This window comes from Buteo buteo, chromosome 3 (assembly GCF_964188355.1).
Source record: "Buteo buteo chromosome 3, bButBut1.hap1.1, whole genome shotgun sequence".
Classification (NCBI taxonomy): domain Eukaryota; kingdom Metazoa; phylum Chordata; class Aves; order Accipitriformes; family Accipitridae; genus Buteo; species Buteo buteo.
Genome location: NC_134173.1, coordinates 49351182 through 49367019, shown reverse-complemented (window position 1 = coordinate 49367019; position 15838 = coordinate 49351182). Strand labels below are relative to the sequence as shown.

The 15838-nt window shown below is 35.5% G+C and overlaps 1 protein-coding gene across 5 annotated transcripts in view; it reads right to left on the bottom strand.

Moving 5' to 3' along the window:
- The window catches only part of WWP1 (WW domain containing E3 ubiquitin protein ligase 1), a 63298-nt gene that overhangs the window by 24631 nt on the left and 22829 nt on the right, over positions 1 to 15838 (bottom strand). The window contains exons 2-7 of one of the 5 annotated variants that reach the window (XM_075023529.1): positions 13367 to 13457; positions 9558 to 9737; positions 7083 to 7207; positions 4174 to 4311; positions 4010 to 4076; positions 1689 to 1870 (exon numbers count right to left, since the gene is read on the bottom strand). In XM_075023529.1, coding sequence (XP_074879630.1) covers positions 1689 to 1870; positions 4010 to 4076; positions 4174 to 4311; positions 7083 to 7207; positions 9558 to 9730 — 685 coding nt within the window. In that variant the 5' untranslated portion in view covers positions 9731 to 9737; positions 13367 to 13457. Of the gene's footprint in view, positions 1 to 1688; positions 1871 to 4009; positions 4077 to 4173; positions 4312 to 7082; positions 7208 to 7770; positions 7804 to 9557; positions 9738 to 13366; positions 13458 to 15838 lie in introns of those variants that run through there. The other 4 variants (XM_075023528.1, XM_075023527.1, XM_075023530.1 and 1 more) reach the window with 4 other exon arrangements.

Genomic DNA, 15838 nt, shown 5'->3' with positions numbered 1-15838 from the left:
ATGCATAATGATAAGCATGATTTATAGGCAGCAGCAGATTTGTAAGATCTGTAAAGGCACTGCTTTTTGAACACAACTATTCCAGTGTAATACATCACTACTTCCAGCTCACACAAAAGAGGTTAACTACATTACATGTCAAGACTGTGTGATTTCAAGCAAATGTAAAGCATGACATTAAAAATCAAAACTACAGACAATCTGATCAAGTTTCTTCAAACCTCTGCTTTAACTAGCAATAATTTTACTTAAATAGGAAAAAAGCCAACTGAAATTTCAGCTTTCATTAAAAAAAAAAAAACAAAAAAAACATTCAATTCATTCACATGAAAGAGTGAACAGGACTATACAACAAAGTTAGGAGCAAAATAACTGACAAATCATCAGCTCTTTTAGTAAACTGATCTCCAAAACAGATCTATAAAACATTACATCAGCCAATTACCTCACCAATTAGATCTAAAACAGCAATTCTGGCAACATCACATGAAATTACAATCCTGCTAAGCACAAAAGTGGGGGGAAAAAAAAAAGTCTATCATCAACAAATGCTGGAGACCTGTTTTAAGCCTTGCCTTAAAAAAGTCTCCAACTGGTACAGTAGTTGAAAACGGTTGTATCAGTGCCTGAGTGCAAGCTCAGTGATGATTTCATCAATATTACTATTTGAACAAATCAATTATTTTTGCAATTACCCTATCCTAATACAGATTTCAAATGGATCTCTTCGCTGTTGAAGAAAAAGAGAGCAGTGCCTAACTAATATATATATGCCCTCTGGCATTCAACTGAAAAGACAGAGGAATCAAATTCAAGTTCTCCAAATAGAGAAAAGCTTCAGAGAAGACCTAATTTAATAATTATCTTTTAAAGTTCATAATTGTTTCTGCTATCTCCCCACCATATCCACTTTTCCCACTCTATTACATAAAGTTCGACAGTCTCTGTTCTACCGTTTATTAACAGCTTGCCTATTTCTATATAAGGTTATCTTTTTCCTCTGCTATCACTGTAATCTCTCTTAAACAGCTGAGAAAAGGCAGAAAGTGCTTAGAAAGCACAGTCATTATTAGATGCAAAGTTTTTCCAAGGGAATAAAAGTAAAGGAAGACTTTCTTTTCACTTGTTTTACTGTACTGAATGTTACTTGTAGTCATAATTGAAGTTTTTGTGTTTAAGAGGAAAATGAAATTTAGTAGCTGCCAATACCTGTTTTGAAACAGCATACCTTTTGAAAAAATGGAGGGCAAGGAGAGTGTGCAACACATCTCAACTCAGAGCACAGCAGTTCCCTGACAGCACTAAACGTCAGATTTATCTAATGGCAAAAGAAACTTAACTACAGTTACTCAAATTAATTGTGAAAGAATTCTGATTTTTCCTCCAGACAACCAGTAATATGGTTAGTCATCTGGGACAGAGAAATTGAAGTTTTGGATGTTTTACATCTTTCTTCATCAGAGAACTGATGGGAAAATATGAAAGTTAGTACATTTAAGTATGGATCTACTCCAGAAAAATTCACAGAAGTGGACACACAAGATTATAAATTCAAGCCCAGAAACATACTGTCAGTATTTTTGAAATCTAACAAAAAAATGTATAGAAAGAGTGGCTCAGCTTCAGGTACATTTCAACCAGATAAAAAAGCCTTATGGAGCATGTTCTCATAACTTTCCCATTCTTACCAGTGCTGTTGACAGGGTGAGCTGCAAGTGGTTTTGGTACTGGTGTATTTTTGGGTCTGGCTGCAACGTGAGTAGGAGATGGTGCGCTGTCTCCATTAACAGCTTCTATACAGAATGTATTCTGTACTACAGAGTTGGAAGGTACTTGATTGTCTATCCCATTAGAAATGTCACAAGCAGATCTTGGTAAAAATAAAAGATCATTTTAGGTTACTACAAACAACATGTTAAACAGTTATGCAAATAAACCAAATCATACACTAAATCACGCTAAAGAAACAAAGAAATGGAAGTAAATTGACAACAGTTTATAACACAGTGTTTGCAGCCGAGATGACAACCAAGTGCAAGACCAAAACAATTAAGGAACAAAAGGCAATTTTGGTTTTGAGGATTTCAGATACTTAAAACAGATAAGATTTTCCATTTTCACTTCATCCTTTACTTGTAATGACATATTAGAATTGAGTTGGGCAGACTGATGTGCCTGCAACATCTTCCAAAGCTGCCTTAGGGACCCTTCCAAAGTGCAGGGAGCAGGAAAACTTTTCCTTTCATTAAGCAAGCGGAACACTTGGCTTTGTTTGTCATATCTCCAAAAATTATTCCAGTCATAACATAAGAAAGTAAAAAAACTCTCCCTCAGTAAAAGGAAAATAAGATGACCTTCTCTATGCATAGGCAGGATGGGACATTGTGAGGACAGATACACACAGGCAACTCTGTGTTTGTAAGGCCACATGGAAATAAATGTAGTGTAAGGGCTTATGAATGGAAAGCCTTGTACAATTACGCTGTTTTTAATTAGATCTATCCCAAAATGCTTAAAGCCACCCACCAGAGACACATATTGTGAAAATTACATTCAATGCCAACTCCCCACCTTATCAAGGAGTAAAGGCTAAAAATTAAAGAGAAGTTAAACAGATGTCAAAAAAATGTGAGAACTGTTAGAAGTCCCACTTTGCAGAGTAAGAAAGGAAGAAGCAGCATTTCCATGCTATCTTACCCAACTCCAAAGGAGTAGTATAAACAGAGAATTAAAGTCTTATCCCTTTTCAACTCTAGACTACAAACCCAGTTTGCTCCCTGAAGACATGCACAGAAGCTACCTTAAAACTTCTCTTCATCACTTAATTTTAAAACTGTAGATCAAAAGTGTTGGATAGTTGTATGGAAAACTGCTGTAATCAAAACATTAACATCAAGAGCAGGATCCCAGTAAAAGCCACACCTCCAGCAACAATAGCTGAATGAAAACAAATGATTGTTACTACTGTTTCAAAATGGTATACAGATGTGTTTCAAATCACTTTTAACAGTCCCAAGCCCTTCTAACAAAAACTAAGGAGAAGCAACTTTTCATCCTCACTTCCCTCATACTGGGCACCCATGAGGGAACAGAGATGAACTTCCACATATTGAAAAAAAGAATCAAATCAAGCTTACAAGGACAAATGTGTCCCTGTCACTCAAATGCATAGCAACTGTATGTTTTTTCAATCCATTGTGTGTCAAGAACTTAAAACAGAAAGGGGTTTACTGCAAGGTAACTGAGTAGGCCAGTAACATTAAATTGATCTGAATGTTGACCTATTTGATTAACTAGTGGTGAGGGGGCAAACAATCTACTCCTACTTCTCTCCAGGCAGTCCTTGAGCTGGTATAAAGATAAAGAACTCAAGAACAAAGTTCTAAATTGATCCCAAAGCCTTTTTCTTGCCACTTCAGCTTAAAGCAGGCAATCCCTTTGCCTCAGTGTTCTGAATACTGCTTCCTAAACTCAATACAAGTCTCTTAAACAAATTCCTGATCATGACCTTAAAAAGGCAACGGGTAAAGAGGAAGTAATTTAGGTGGTTTTTTTCTTCTTCCTTCCATTCAGACGGTACTTGCAACAAGTTGGTAAACATGAATATAAATGGTTCTTAAACAGCAGAAGAAAACAAATGGAATAAGTAGACAAAACCACACTGAATCACTGCTCCCCTAATCAGTCAAATTTTTATGTTTAAAGGGCTACACATCCAAGAGGCAATGATAAAGTAGTGGAAAGCAGACTCTACCAGCAGAGGAAGAAAAGAGTTGTAAATTTAATTCTTCTGGAGCTAAACTATGTAATTATCATACAAGTGATGTTTCTAAAACCTGTGGTAACATAATTTAGGGCTTGACAGTTAAAATCTATCACCTTCAAAAAATTTAAAAAAAACAAAAAAAAAACCAAAAAAACCCACCAAACCACAAACAAACCAAACCTTTCAACTGATAAATTTGCTAATATACTTCATATAGTGTAAAATACAAAAATAAATTCCAACCTGGATGTACTTCTTGCTGAACCATCTCTGCTTTCATGCACAGCCTCGCCATTTTGCTGAACTTCTACTGAACAGTGAGAAACAAATTCAACAAAAATATTCCATTATATCTGTTTGAAATCTTAATCAAAATATTACCATCTGATATAATTATTTGAACTTACTGGCTGCTGATGAACTGAGATTTGTAAGAGAATCTTGTTCAACAACCAAACCATCTAGCACAACTGTCAGTTCACCTGTTTGCACCATGCCGCTCTTGTTTTCCAAAGAGAGTTTCAACTGTTCTTTCACCTTTTCCACTAAAAATGGAGTTGGGGTGGGTAGGGGCAGAGAAGGAGAGAAGGGATAAAGGAGAGATTAAATTCTAAACAACATTAAAAGAGATTTTCAACACAAAAATGTGATACATGTATATAGTTGTACAAAACTGAACATGGGACATATTCAGATGATGCAAATCAACATAGAAATCACTACAGAGCTGTGTAAATTTACATCTGCTGTGGGTAAAAGCACAGTTTATTGTACAAATAAAATGGCCATTTACGTAGTATATTCTATAGATATGCTATAGGATCCACATGGTTTCAGTACTTTGTTGTTAATGATTTCCCAGGTTTGCTGTTCCCACTAAGCCCTTTTGAAATTATGCGCTACTTACATAACATGAGAAGGCTAAAAGTCAAACAACTTCTGAACTACACATCCAAATATCACAAGTCACGGGGAACCTAATTCTACAACCAGAGCTTATGTTCATTTCTCATATCATCTTCCAAAACTAATTCTAAGAGACCACTGAAAAGAACATCACTTGGAGGAATAAGTAAATGCAAAGACTGCATAGAGTCCCTCCTCATTTTTTAAAATTATTTTTAGTAAATCCTTACTAGCATTTTCATAGATCCCAACTCCAAGGATTAAACAGTAACAGAGAGGATACCTCAAGTAACCAAAAATTAAATCAGAAACCATTTTCACCAAATAATTTGAGATAATTGAGATATACAAAAAAATGTGTACATGGTGCAGTAAAAGAATTCAGCGTGACTGATAAGCAATGCACACATTTGTAGAGAGACATACATAATCCAGAGGTAAAACATGGTGTGGATGCTCCGTAATTCTCTCTAAATCAACTATTACTAGTACAGCAGTTAAAGCTACACACCATAAATCCAAACACAATCAGCTATGAGTTCACATTAATCAGTTTAAAATGCTTAAGGCCTTTTAGTATTTGCGGTCTCAGATTAAAAGATTAATTTTTCAAGATATACCACTGTATTTCCCTCCAATGACAGCATTCCAAGCTAAAGCTCACTGTGCACTTCCATGCATTAAACTAGCATTTTTTCATTCTTAATATGTATCATAAATGAACAATAAACATGAAAACAGGGAAGGCTACCATAAGCCATTGCCAGATACCCCCCAAGATGTTAAAGAGCAGGTTTGACAGTGTAGTTAGGCAGCAGGTAGTAGCAGACACCCACTGCTATATTACAATGGATTTCAAAGTACTTTAAATCGCCGGAGCAAGCATAAAGTTCCCAAATCTACAGAACTATTGATTTAGCAATCTGCATTTTGGAAAATTGTACTACCTGAAAGAAGAAGAAACTAGCCTATCACTGAGCTGTTAAATTAACATACTTATAAATCATCATTTCTGCAAAGGGTGATTGGTTTAGCTTCTGCTATTTTAACAGGTTATCTCCCCAAAACAGATCAACAGTTGGCTGTAGTCCAACTGAGCTGGCAAGAAAGCTGGGAGGGGTGTGGGCAGCAATTCAATACTGGTGGTGTTTAGGATAAAGTAATAGCACTAATTCTAAAGTTTCTACATTTAGAGGACTTCCTCTTTACGTTTTCTTCAGTAAAGAGCCTTTCAAGTGCTGCATTTTAGATTAGGTATCAATAACTGAACAACTGAAGGATACCAATCAGATTATTCTGCCACTGAATTATTGAATAATCCGGTGCGTGTTAAACTGCTGACTTGCCCAAATCAGAAACACTGCACATAAATGACTTTTTGTGCAATGTACAGCTAACTCAGTCGACCATTCCCTGAAAGTTGTTGGACCCTACATCCCCTGGATCTACAGTAATAAAATATTAACTATTTTGTTAGAAATAGTTAAAATATTAACCATTTTTTTGCTATCATTATTACAACCCAGTTTCTTCTGACATATTTTTTTTTAATTTAAAAAAGAAGCAATTTTTCTGCTTAACTACGGAATCTTGGGCAGAATCTTTAAAATACTGCTGAAGAAATCCCATTTGATTTTGGATTCTGTTTCAATTTTCCGTAAGAATCAGAAAAATGAAGCTTTTTTTTGGCTCTCCTTTCCCCCCACCTCCCTGAACAGAGCTCTCAGGTTTGTATATCTAACTTGCAAGAAAGGTTAGAGATTGGTTTAGCTGGAATTCTACTGCCACTCTCAAGTGGAATTTAAAGTGTGGATTCACCATCTTCTTGTACTAACGAAAAAATTTTTAGAAAGTAAATCAGATACAGAAGACCTGTTTTAATTCTATTAAAGACACTTAAAAGTTACATAGAACACAATGATCTCTAATGTACTACAATGAAATTCTCAATTGTTTCATTAATCAGTGGTTCCTACTGCTCTCTGGGTAGCTAAATTATGAGGGGAAAATATCCAGCCTTTCTATTAGTGATTCCAGAGAAGGAAAACATGAAAAATTACATAGATGGCTTTTCTGAAAGCTTAGACTTTTTTTTTTTTTTTACCAAGTCTAAAACAGATCTTCTAGCCAATTAGTTATTATTTTGCCACAAAACATTGTATTTAAACACTTCCGCTTTTACTTAATCTGCAGTAACTCATTCTCTAACATTTGTTTTAAAATTATTATATCCCATTGTTACATTTAAATTGCTCTCAATAGCACAGACATCTCTAAAAGAGACAAGTAAAGACATCAACTGAAACTCAGTTGTAATTACATGTATAGTTAGTAGTCTGGTTGCCAGTTTGGTATATAGATTAGTAAAAATAATTCTACTTTACTCAAAATATCCTTCATGATAACTTACATTTTCTATTGTGTATTTCCAAAGCTTGTCTCAAGTCTACAGTGGCTCTTCCTAATAAAGCATCTGCTTTTAAAGTGTGATGGCTCCACACTCTAAATTCCAGCGTAGTCTGTGGAGTCACATTCCTGCATATAAAATACATTTTTTTAAAAAAAATACAGATTTTAAAGTATTCATCCTTGTTATTAGGAGTATTTGAACTTAATTCACTTTCTCATATTTCTTGTATTTCTTGATACTAATTAACTGAAAGAAGTTTTTGTACTGCAAGGGGAAATTTTTAACTAAGAACTGCAAACACTATATTTATACTTAAGATCAAACTTAAAGTGCATTACTATGATAGCATAAAGAATTTGATGAGTATCAGAATAACCTACACTAAGCTCAAATCTCAGTTATATAAAACATATCTCACTTTATTTATGAAAGACATATTTTCCCTATTCCTCACTATTCCAGAATTCTAACTAAAAACTCCCATTATTATATGTGGAGAAAAAGGTGGTAAGTATATTTGTCTGCCACTAGAAAGAAAAATACTAAATATTTTAAAAAAAGGATAAAGCAATCAATCAGCTACTTGCAAGCAGGAAGAACCCACTCAATAGGCATCAGCTTGCCATAGAAGTGTTAATAAAACATTGGTGAATCCACAAATATATATAAAACCATAATGTATACTCACAGAAATCAGAGGGGGAAAAATCAAATGATGAAGCTAAAATAAAAATTAGAGGGAAGCAGAAAGGTAAAAGACCCAATTACAGTAATATTATGATAAACTTTGGCAGTGATCTCTCCCTTGCTCAAGAAGGAGAACAGGAAGCTATGCTAGGTCCTGGAGAGTAAGTTTGTAGTACAGGGTCTAGTACTGCAAGAGTGCTCCTGGCTGTGAAAAATGGAGTAGAATCACTGTACTGCAAAAAGTCAAAGGCCACATATCCATTCAATATTGGATACAGAAAGTTACATCAGCATTGATGAAAACAATACTAAGAACAAGCCTCATCCTCCCAACAACAGGGCTAGCTTTACAGTCACTTGAACATGTTGGACAACATCGATCTTTTTTTGCTGAAACCCGTGAGCAAATACATTTTTACATTTTCAATAGGCTGCCTTCTAATAGAAGTCTTACTAAAAGACCAGCTCAACAAAGAAAAGAAAAAAAAAACCCACCTACACACAGAGAATATATTGCTGGTGCTCAGGCAGACCCATAGAACTGAGGGGAATTTGGTAAGCCAGAGAGTTCACTTATCCTCAAATAGACTGGGTAACTGAAGCAATGATACCATTCCAATAGCCAGAAGAAGAGGGGGCCAGAATACCTTATATATATATAAGGGTAAGATCCTAAGGAAGTAATACTGATGACGGAATGAGTCTGGCTGTACTGTGCATGCCAAATCACCTCATTTCTATCAGCTCACCAAATCCCGCCAAATCAAACCTGCCTCCTCAACAGAAAATCTGTTCTCTGTGAATACACTGATAGCTCTGTGCTTGTGCTAGTAATAACTCCTGGAAACCATTGTCAGGTCCAAGACTGTTTTATTCTCTTTTGCAATATTGCAAAGGGCTAATAAACTCTACTAAACCTGAAACATTAAGAAATGTGGCACAGGAATACCCTAATTGCTTCAGCCCAGGTCTGCTGTTAATAAGTAAGTGTGCCCAAACAAACAGTTCCCCAAAGCTATGTATCTTGTACCATTAGCCACCCTCCAGCACCGTTAATTATAGGAACCTGGCATGGTTCCTACTACTAACAAAGCTGGCTATTGCACAGACAGGTCAGATGCTGTAAAAGGTACTGGCCCATGCTCAGTGCCACTTGGTAGTAGCTATGCTGTTTCCAGACCCAAATCTGAAGCAGTACAATCTTGCTTATATAATAATGCATTCTAGTCAATTGCACAGTGCAAGATTGCCAGTTCTTCATAGAGTCATACTCAGGTATATCTATACCTATAGCACAGTTAAACCAAATTAAACCACAAGAAGATTAAAAAGGTCGAATATTAGGATAAGTTGCAAGGTCACTTTGCAGTAAACTGTTTTTGTATGTGTATCCATTCATTAGGAAATTTAAAGGAAAAAGTAACCTTCCTCATAACTACTACTTATCTTCCTGAAATTTTTTCCCTTTTAAAGTTGAGAATGACATGGTTACAATTAGTAACATCTTCTAGAGAGTAATCTTAAAACTTGAATGGTCCACAGTGCTAACAAATATCAAAAGTATACCATGTATAGCAACTGTATGCAAGGAACACTCTCTGTACAAAAAACATTCTCAAAACATTTTAAGAATTGACAAAAAAGAATTCATCTGAGATAAATATCATCTTATGTCTGCATTTAGTCATCAACAGCCAGAGAAAACTATGTAAGCAGCCAAGCTTAGTAAATATTTGCCTGCAATGTCTGCCTAATAAATAGTATTAAACAACCAAAAAATCTACTTACACTGTCAGCTGCTCATCCCATTTTGGATTTGAAGAACTACTTGATTTTGCTGTTTTCTTAATTTCTCCATCTGCAGTTAATTCCGTGTAGAAAGTTGTTCCAAACCAATTCTTTTTCCGTTTCAGTTTGGCACTAGAAACTAACAAAATACATGGCTTTCTCTGTAACAGCATACTGTTGCTGAAAAACAGAAAATGTACTGCCTACACAATGTATGAAGCAGAGCATTGCAATGTTATTCCTCACCTTTTCTACTTCTGCTGAACATAAAGAGGTCAATGCTAAAATGGTAGCTATTATTTTCAAAAGCTACTTTATCAGATAGCTGAAACCAAGTGTGACATATTCTCTTCCATCACATACTGGCAGGATGGGTTGGAGAGACAGCACAACAATTATTTTAGGGATAAGCACTGGAAATCATGTGGGTTCTTTGTTTATTTTCTCATTGTTCTTCCTACTCTTCCCTTAACTGAAAATACCTAAGTATGACACATCTGAGAGATTATCAGGCAGACTTTTTTTTTTTTTTTTATTACATGCAGTTATGAAAGCATATGCAGTTCAGGCCTATTTCAAAATGTCCCTGTATAGCAAAGCCTGTTTACAGAGCTTCATTTCCTTGCCTATATTACCTCTGTGGTTAACCTGTGGTTTAACACACCAGTTTGTTAAAAATAAGTAATCAACTCTCAAATTTCTGCTATTTAAGCAGTTTTGCAAAGGTTCAGCTAAATATTCAACAATTAAGAAAGAGCAAACGACCAAAGAAGCTATTCTTTACCTCCGAATCACTGGTGAGGTCCTCAGTGCTCCTGAACACAAATCTGTTCTCCCACTTCCTCGCCCAGCTGAGGAAGTTACTATAAAAACCAACAGCAGCCTAACTGCCAGCATTTTAAATTCTATTTCAGGCAGATGTTGTCTTCAGAAGGCCACATCGATGGACTTACAGCTGTACCTATCAGCTGACTATGCCTTCTCTCTCATTCCTCCCATACTTCAGTGTGATTCTCTTTCCCTTCACTTTCAAACTAAAGTGAAGCCAAGTATCTTCAGCCACTCGGAAATAATCCTTCCCTGTTATTTATCTGTATGGTACTTGCTAGTTAAAAAATAAGGGGAAGTTAATTAAACTGTATCAAAAGGAGACAATAAAGGTCTGTCATGTATTTCTGGATTACAGTATTCTGAAATGTATACATTAGTTAGTTCAAAGTTAGCGGGATGCAACCGTCCAAGATTCTAAGGACATTAGCCATGGACTTTTACTTAATTCCAATTAAAAGGTGCACACTTAACTCCTCACATTTGAAAAGTTCAGTCTAAGTCAGGCATCATGTGTCATAAAAGGGAACTGCAGCCTTGATAGCAATGAAAAATTAAATGTAGAAGACTAAAAACATAATTCCACACATGGGTCATATTTTTTCATCTGAAATCATGATGTATTTTTAAGCTTTAACAACCTCTACTTCTTCCCCATCTTTTTCCTCCATATTTTACTTTCTAAAAGCAACTGCAACATTTGTTAAAATACAGGCATCTAGTCATAATATTCAAGCTTCCTTTTAGTTTCCCCCCTTTTATCTCATTAAGTTTTAAGTCATTAAGTTTTAGTCCCCAAACATGAAAGGAGATCATTACCATTTTTTGGTTAGGACTTCAAAAAGAACTAACAAGACAGGATATCTCTCCAAGTGTATTTGAAAAAATACTGATGGCAAAACTTGTTGGCAACATGCTGTAACTGTCCAAACTCAAACAAGTCACCACTCCATATGAATTTCCTTGTCTACAAAATGAGTATATACTATTTGCTGCCTTTATAAAAGTGCTTTTTAAGTATTGTTCTTGAAATATAAGTCTAGATTCTACAGCAGCATAAACTAATCTGAGCATAAACCAGTGTAGGTCAGCAATACTACAGTCCCACACTCTTTCCCTGTACTGCCACTGGCATACCTCTGATCTTGCAATAAAGACTGGTTAGAGAAATAAACCTTCAGAAAACTAATCTTAAAAATTGTACAGATTTCTTCCCACTTTGATCCTTGAACCAGATCTCTTAAAGTCAAGAGAAGCTCCAGTGCCAGAAAAATACAAGACTACTTACATAAGGAGCAGTACAGTACAGGATATCAAAACGATCATGTCTGCATACACAGATCTGAAGTTACAGGTCATTTGTATAACTCTGTTTGTTACAGTTATATATATTCAATCTACAGGTGGCTCCACCTATGCTGTTAGTTATTGCCAGTTTGGATGATTCATCACGTTACCAAGTTATGTAATCCTTACACAAGGTTAATCAGTTTTAAGGTTCATCTCTTAGCTAATTTGATAAAATAACCATTTTGGGGACTATCCAACAATGTATTTTTTCCTCAAATAACCTGGCCATCTCTGGACCATCCAGTATGAAGAACCTTTCTTGAGATGCAGCTTTTTTTAAGACATGGTATCTCACTCATGTTTTTTCCAAATTTTGTTCAAGATAGCCTTAATATATTCTTGGTCATGCATTCATTCTTACTTCAGGGTTCCCAGATTTCTCAGGATCCCTGGAAAGTTCAAGTTATTTATCAATGGTAAAATAATAATTATATACATACATATGCACACACATACATTTATGCGTATATATATTTATGCACAATATCTAACTACTTGCTGGTAACATTTTCACTTTTAACTACTGTAACACTGTCATAATTAGCTATCAAATTTGTTTACCTAGATGCATTTTGCTTATCTTCGGACTACAAGAAGTCTTTGTTCTGCTCTGCCATCCCACAGAAAGAGCAGCTAAGACTGACACCAATTCTCACGTCCCTCACCAGTTCTTATCCATGAGTAGCAAAATGCATAACCTACGTGGCCTGTTCAACATCTATTGAAAAAAGTGTCCCCAATACAAGCAGAAATTTCCAGAATTGCTTGTAGCGCACTGTGTTTCCCTTCCAGCAGATACTGGGATGGCTGAATTCTACCTTGAACTAGGAGAACCAGCACAGCAAAAGGAAAAAAGTAAACAGTCACAGGATGCAACATTGTAAATTCCAATTGGATAGAAGGAAAAACTTTTTCACAGTGATGTGGTTTATCATCCCAATAAGCTGCCCAGGAAAGCTGGTAATCTACAGCCTTTGAGATACTGAAAATTCAACTGGACACTACCCTGAGCAACCTGATCCAACTTCAGAGGTAGCCATGCCTTCAGCAGAAGGGTGAACTAGGAAATCCCCAAAGGTCCCTTCCAGCCTAAATTATTCCATATGACTGCGTAATCCAACCTGCTGCCCTAAGGATAATACAGAATACCTATATTATTCTCAACAGATGTTTATCTGATATGTAATCAAAGACCTTAATCTTTTGAAGGGCTAGCAGATTTTGTGAACTCCTCCAGTTCTTCTCCAGCTTCACTATAACATTGCACCTGTTTTCAGCTTGGGGTTCACTACAACTACCCATCTTTTTTGTAGAATTTCAATATGTGTTCCATCTATAGAATTTGTGCCATTATTTGTTCCCAAGCAAAATTCCTTACATTTGTCCCTACTGTTGCATTGAATCTCATTTTTTTCTAATTTGAAGAGATCATTAAACTCCCTCATCCAACTCACTGTATAACCTCTACCTAGCTTCAATTCATCTACATAAATTAGTTATATTCTTAACTGTAACATTCAAGTTATTAATGAAAATATTAACTGATCCATTTTTTACACTCATTTCAAAGATTGCTTTTTCAGAATACATGTTTTCCTGTAAAAATCACTATGAACCAAATCACTACTTGCCTGTTACTTGCATCTGTAATCTTCCATTATGGTTGTTACTTGTATCAGATCTTGGTGAGGCTGTGGCCATGTCAGAGGTTTAGGCTTTAGCCTGAAAAAAAAAGCATACAGGTACCTTTTAAAAAGTACTTACCTCTGCATGCTAGTTACAACTATTAAATAAAATGCTCAACTAATCAGCAAATTACCAATGTTACTTAGGTATGGCAGACTGCATTATTTCATAACACCAGTTAAAAAAAACAATTACTTTGGAAATTTGTCCCATGTCACCTTTGAGAAAGCGAAGACATTTCAGTAATGCATACATTTGCATAGTTTAGAATAACTGTGTAAGGCAAGAAAAAAAATTCAGCTGTGATATATCAATACTCCTATCTCCAGAAGGTATGCTTATGGTCTGATTTCAGATGAGCTAAGCATCAACAACTTCAAATGAACAAAACATCTGAAACGTTTACATGCTTGAAAGTCAAGCTGTCCCCAGAACAATACACTTAAGCAGTAACACGAGTGATTCAGACAACAAACATTTGAATTCTATCTCTAGATTTGCAATCAGCTTTCTATAGCACTGTAGTCCACCCACAAATCACTCCCCTTATCTCTTGAGACAGTAAGCACTTTACACGGACCACCCCATATTATCATTTGGAAACTAAAATAGTGTGGCTCGATCTTAGCTGGGACACCCCAGCACTTGAAGCACGTGCAGACATCATCACTCCAGTCCTCCTGAATTACTACACCTGAAACAAAGATAGAAGTAAAATATTCTCTGTTTCTATCAGACAACTGTTCTTCATGAGAAAAGAATACATACATTTAAAATACGCTTTCCAAGATCTGCATGAACTTCCATATATCTATTTCTGTGAACATTAATTGGTATCAGTAATAATATGGAAACAGTTGTCACCAAACCTTTTTGGTCATGCACCTCTATCAGTAAAAAATTTTTGAGCACACACCCTGAATATGTGTATATTTATGTATAAATTACATATAGGTACTACTGTACTAATTCTGTACATTACAAAACATACAAGAATAGAAATTAAAAACGATGAGATAAGGATGAAATAAAACAGTATTTTAAAATATTTTTATTATTAATGGTACAAAAACCCCTTTTTACTCTCGCAAAAAAAAAATTATTTTTTTTTTGAGACAGCCATGTGAATGAATATGCTTCATGAAATTTTAAAATGGTGGCTTGACACTTTTTAATACAGTAATTTGAAGGTCTGATTCTAAATTCAGTTTATTTCAGTACTTGGTTTTAACGGCTGTCATAGCTGGAAAACACAATTTACAAAGATACGTACATCCAAATGAAAGTGCATCACTGGCTGCACTTACTAAATCACGATACTCATTTTTCATTCCCAAGTACTAATTATACAAAGTTTTTTTCTTAAAATTTGGCCAGTAAATTTCTATCTTCCCCGATATCAATCAGTTGTTATTGCAAACTAATGGAAGGTGTTGCATTTTTGTATTTTTAATAAATGGGTTCAAAACCCCCTGAAACTCTTGATCTGGAAGAATTTTAAGCAGGTGAGGAAATTCTGTTTCCAAGTTTAAGTGTACAGATATGAGAGTTTTTATAGATGACACACATCTTTTCTGGCAACAAAATCACACAATGATGGAAACATTTCCAAACATATGTTTTCAAAATGCTCTCTTCGTAGCACGAATTTTTTTCAAAAAGCAGTCACCTTGCTCATTGTTAAAACGTCACCTTCACCTTGAAGGAACACATTAAGTGTCTCTATTTTTTTGAAAATATCTGTTAGTCAGCATACTGCTGACAGCCACTTCTCATCACAGAACAGGTCAGCAAATCCAGAATACTTGTCTTTTTCTGAAAGGAAAACATGTAATTGATCTTTAAGTTTTACAACTCTTCTAAGCACTTTGCCATCATAACCAGCAAACCTCTGCACGGTACAAAAGATTTTCCTGGTCACTCCCCATGTCATTACAAATTATTGTAAAGATTCTACTATTTAAAGGTTTTATTTTCATATAATTAAACACATTGATGACAACCTGCAGCACTTTGTGCACTTCTGGCTCCAACTTGCTTGTTGCTTGCCTGTCTATGATGCAGTGAATGAATCCATGGCCTCTTTGCAGGAATTTTTTTAAGCCGTTTGCCCATTTTGTGAAGGTTAGTTTAGTTAAAACTAGGTAATACAATCCATAAATCCACCTAACCGAGCACTTGTAAACAATGAACAAGTGAAGGTGCTACTGTGATCCCTCCACACTGTGGAATACTAAATCCACCCTCAGGACACCTCGCAAACCATACATGACACAGGACCATCTGACATACAGACCGAGTGAAGGTGCAAATGTCAATACATGTATTAAATAGAGCTTAATTTCCTTCTTATTTTTCAGATAAAATGTAAGTCCTAATATTTTCTTCCCACACCTCAATGGATGGTCTTGCACATC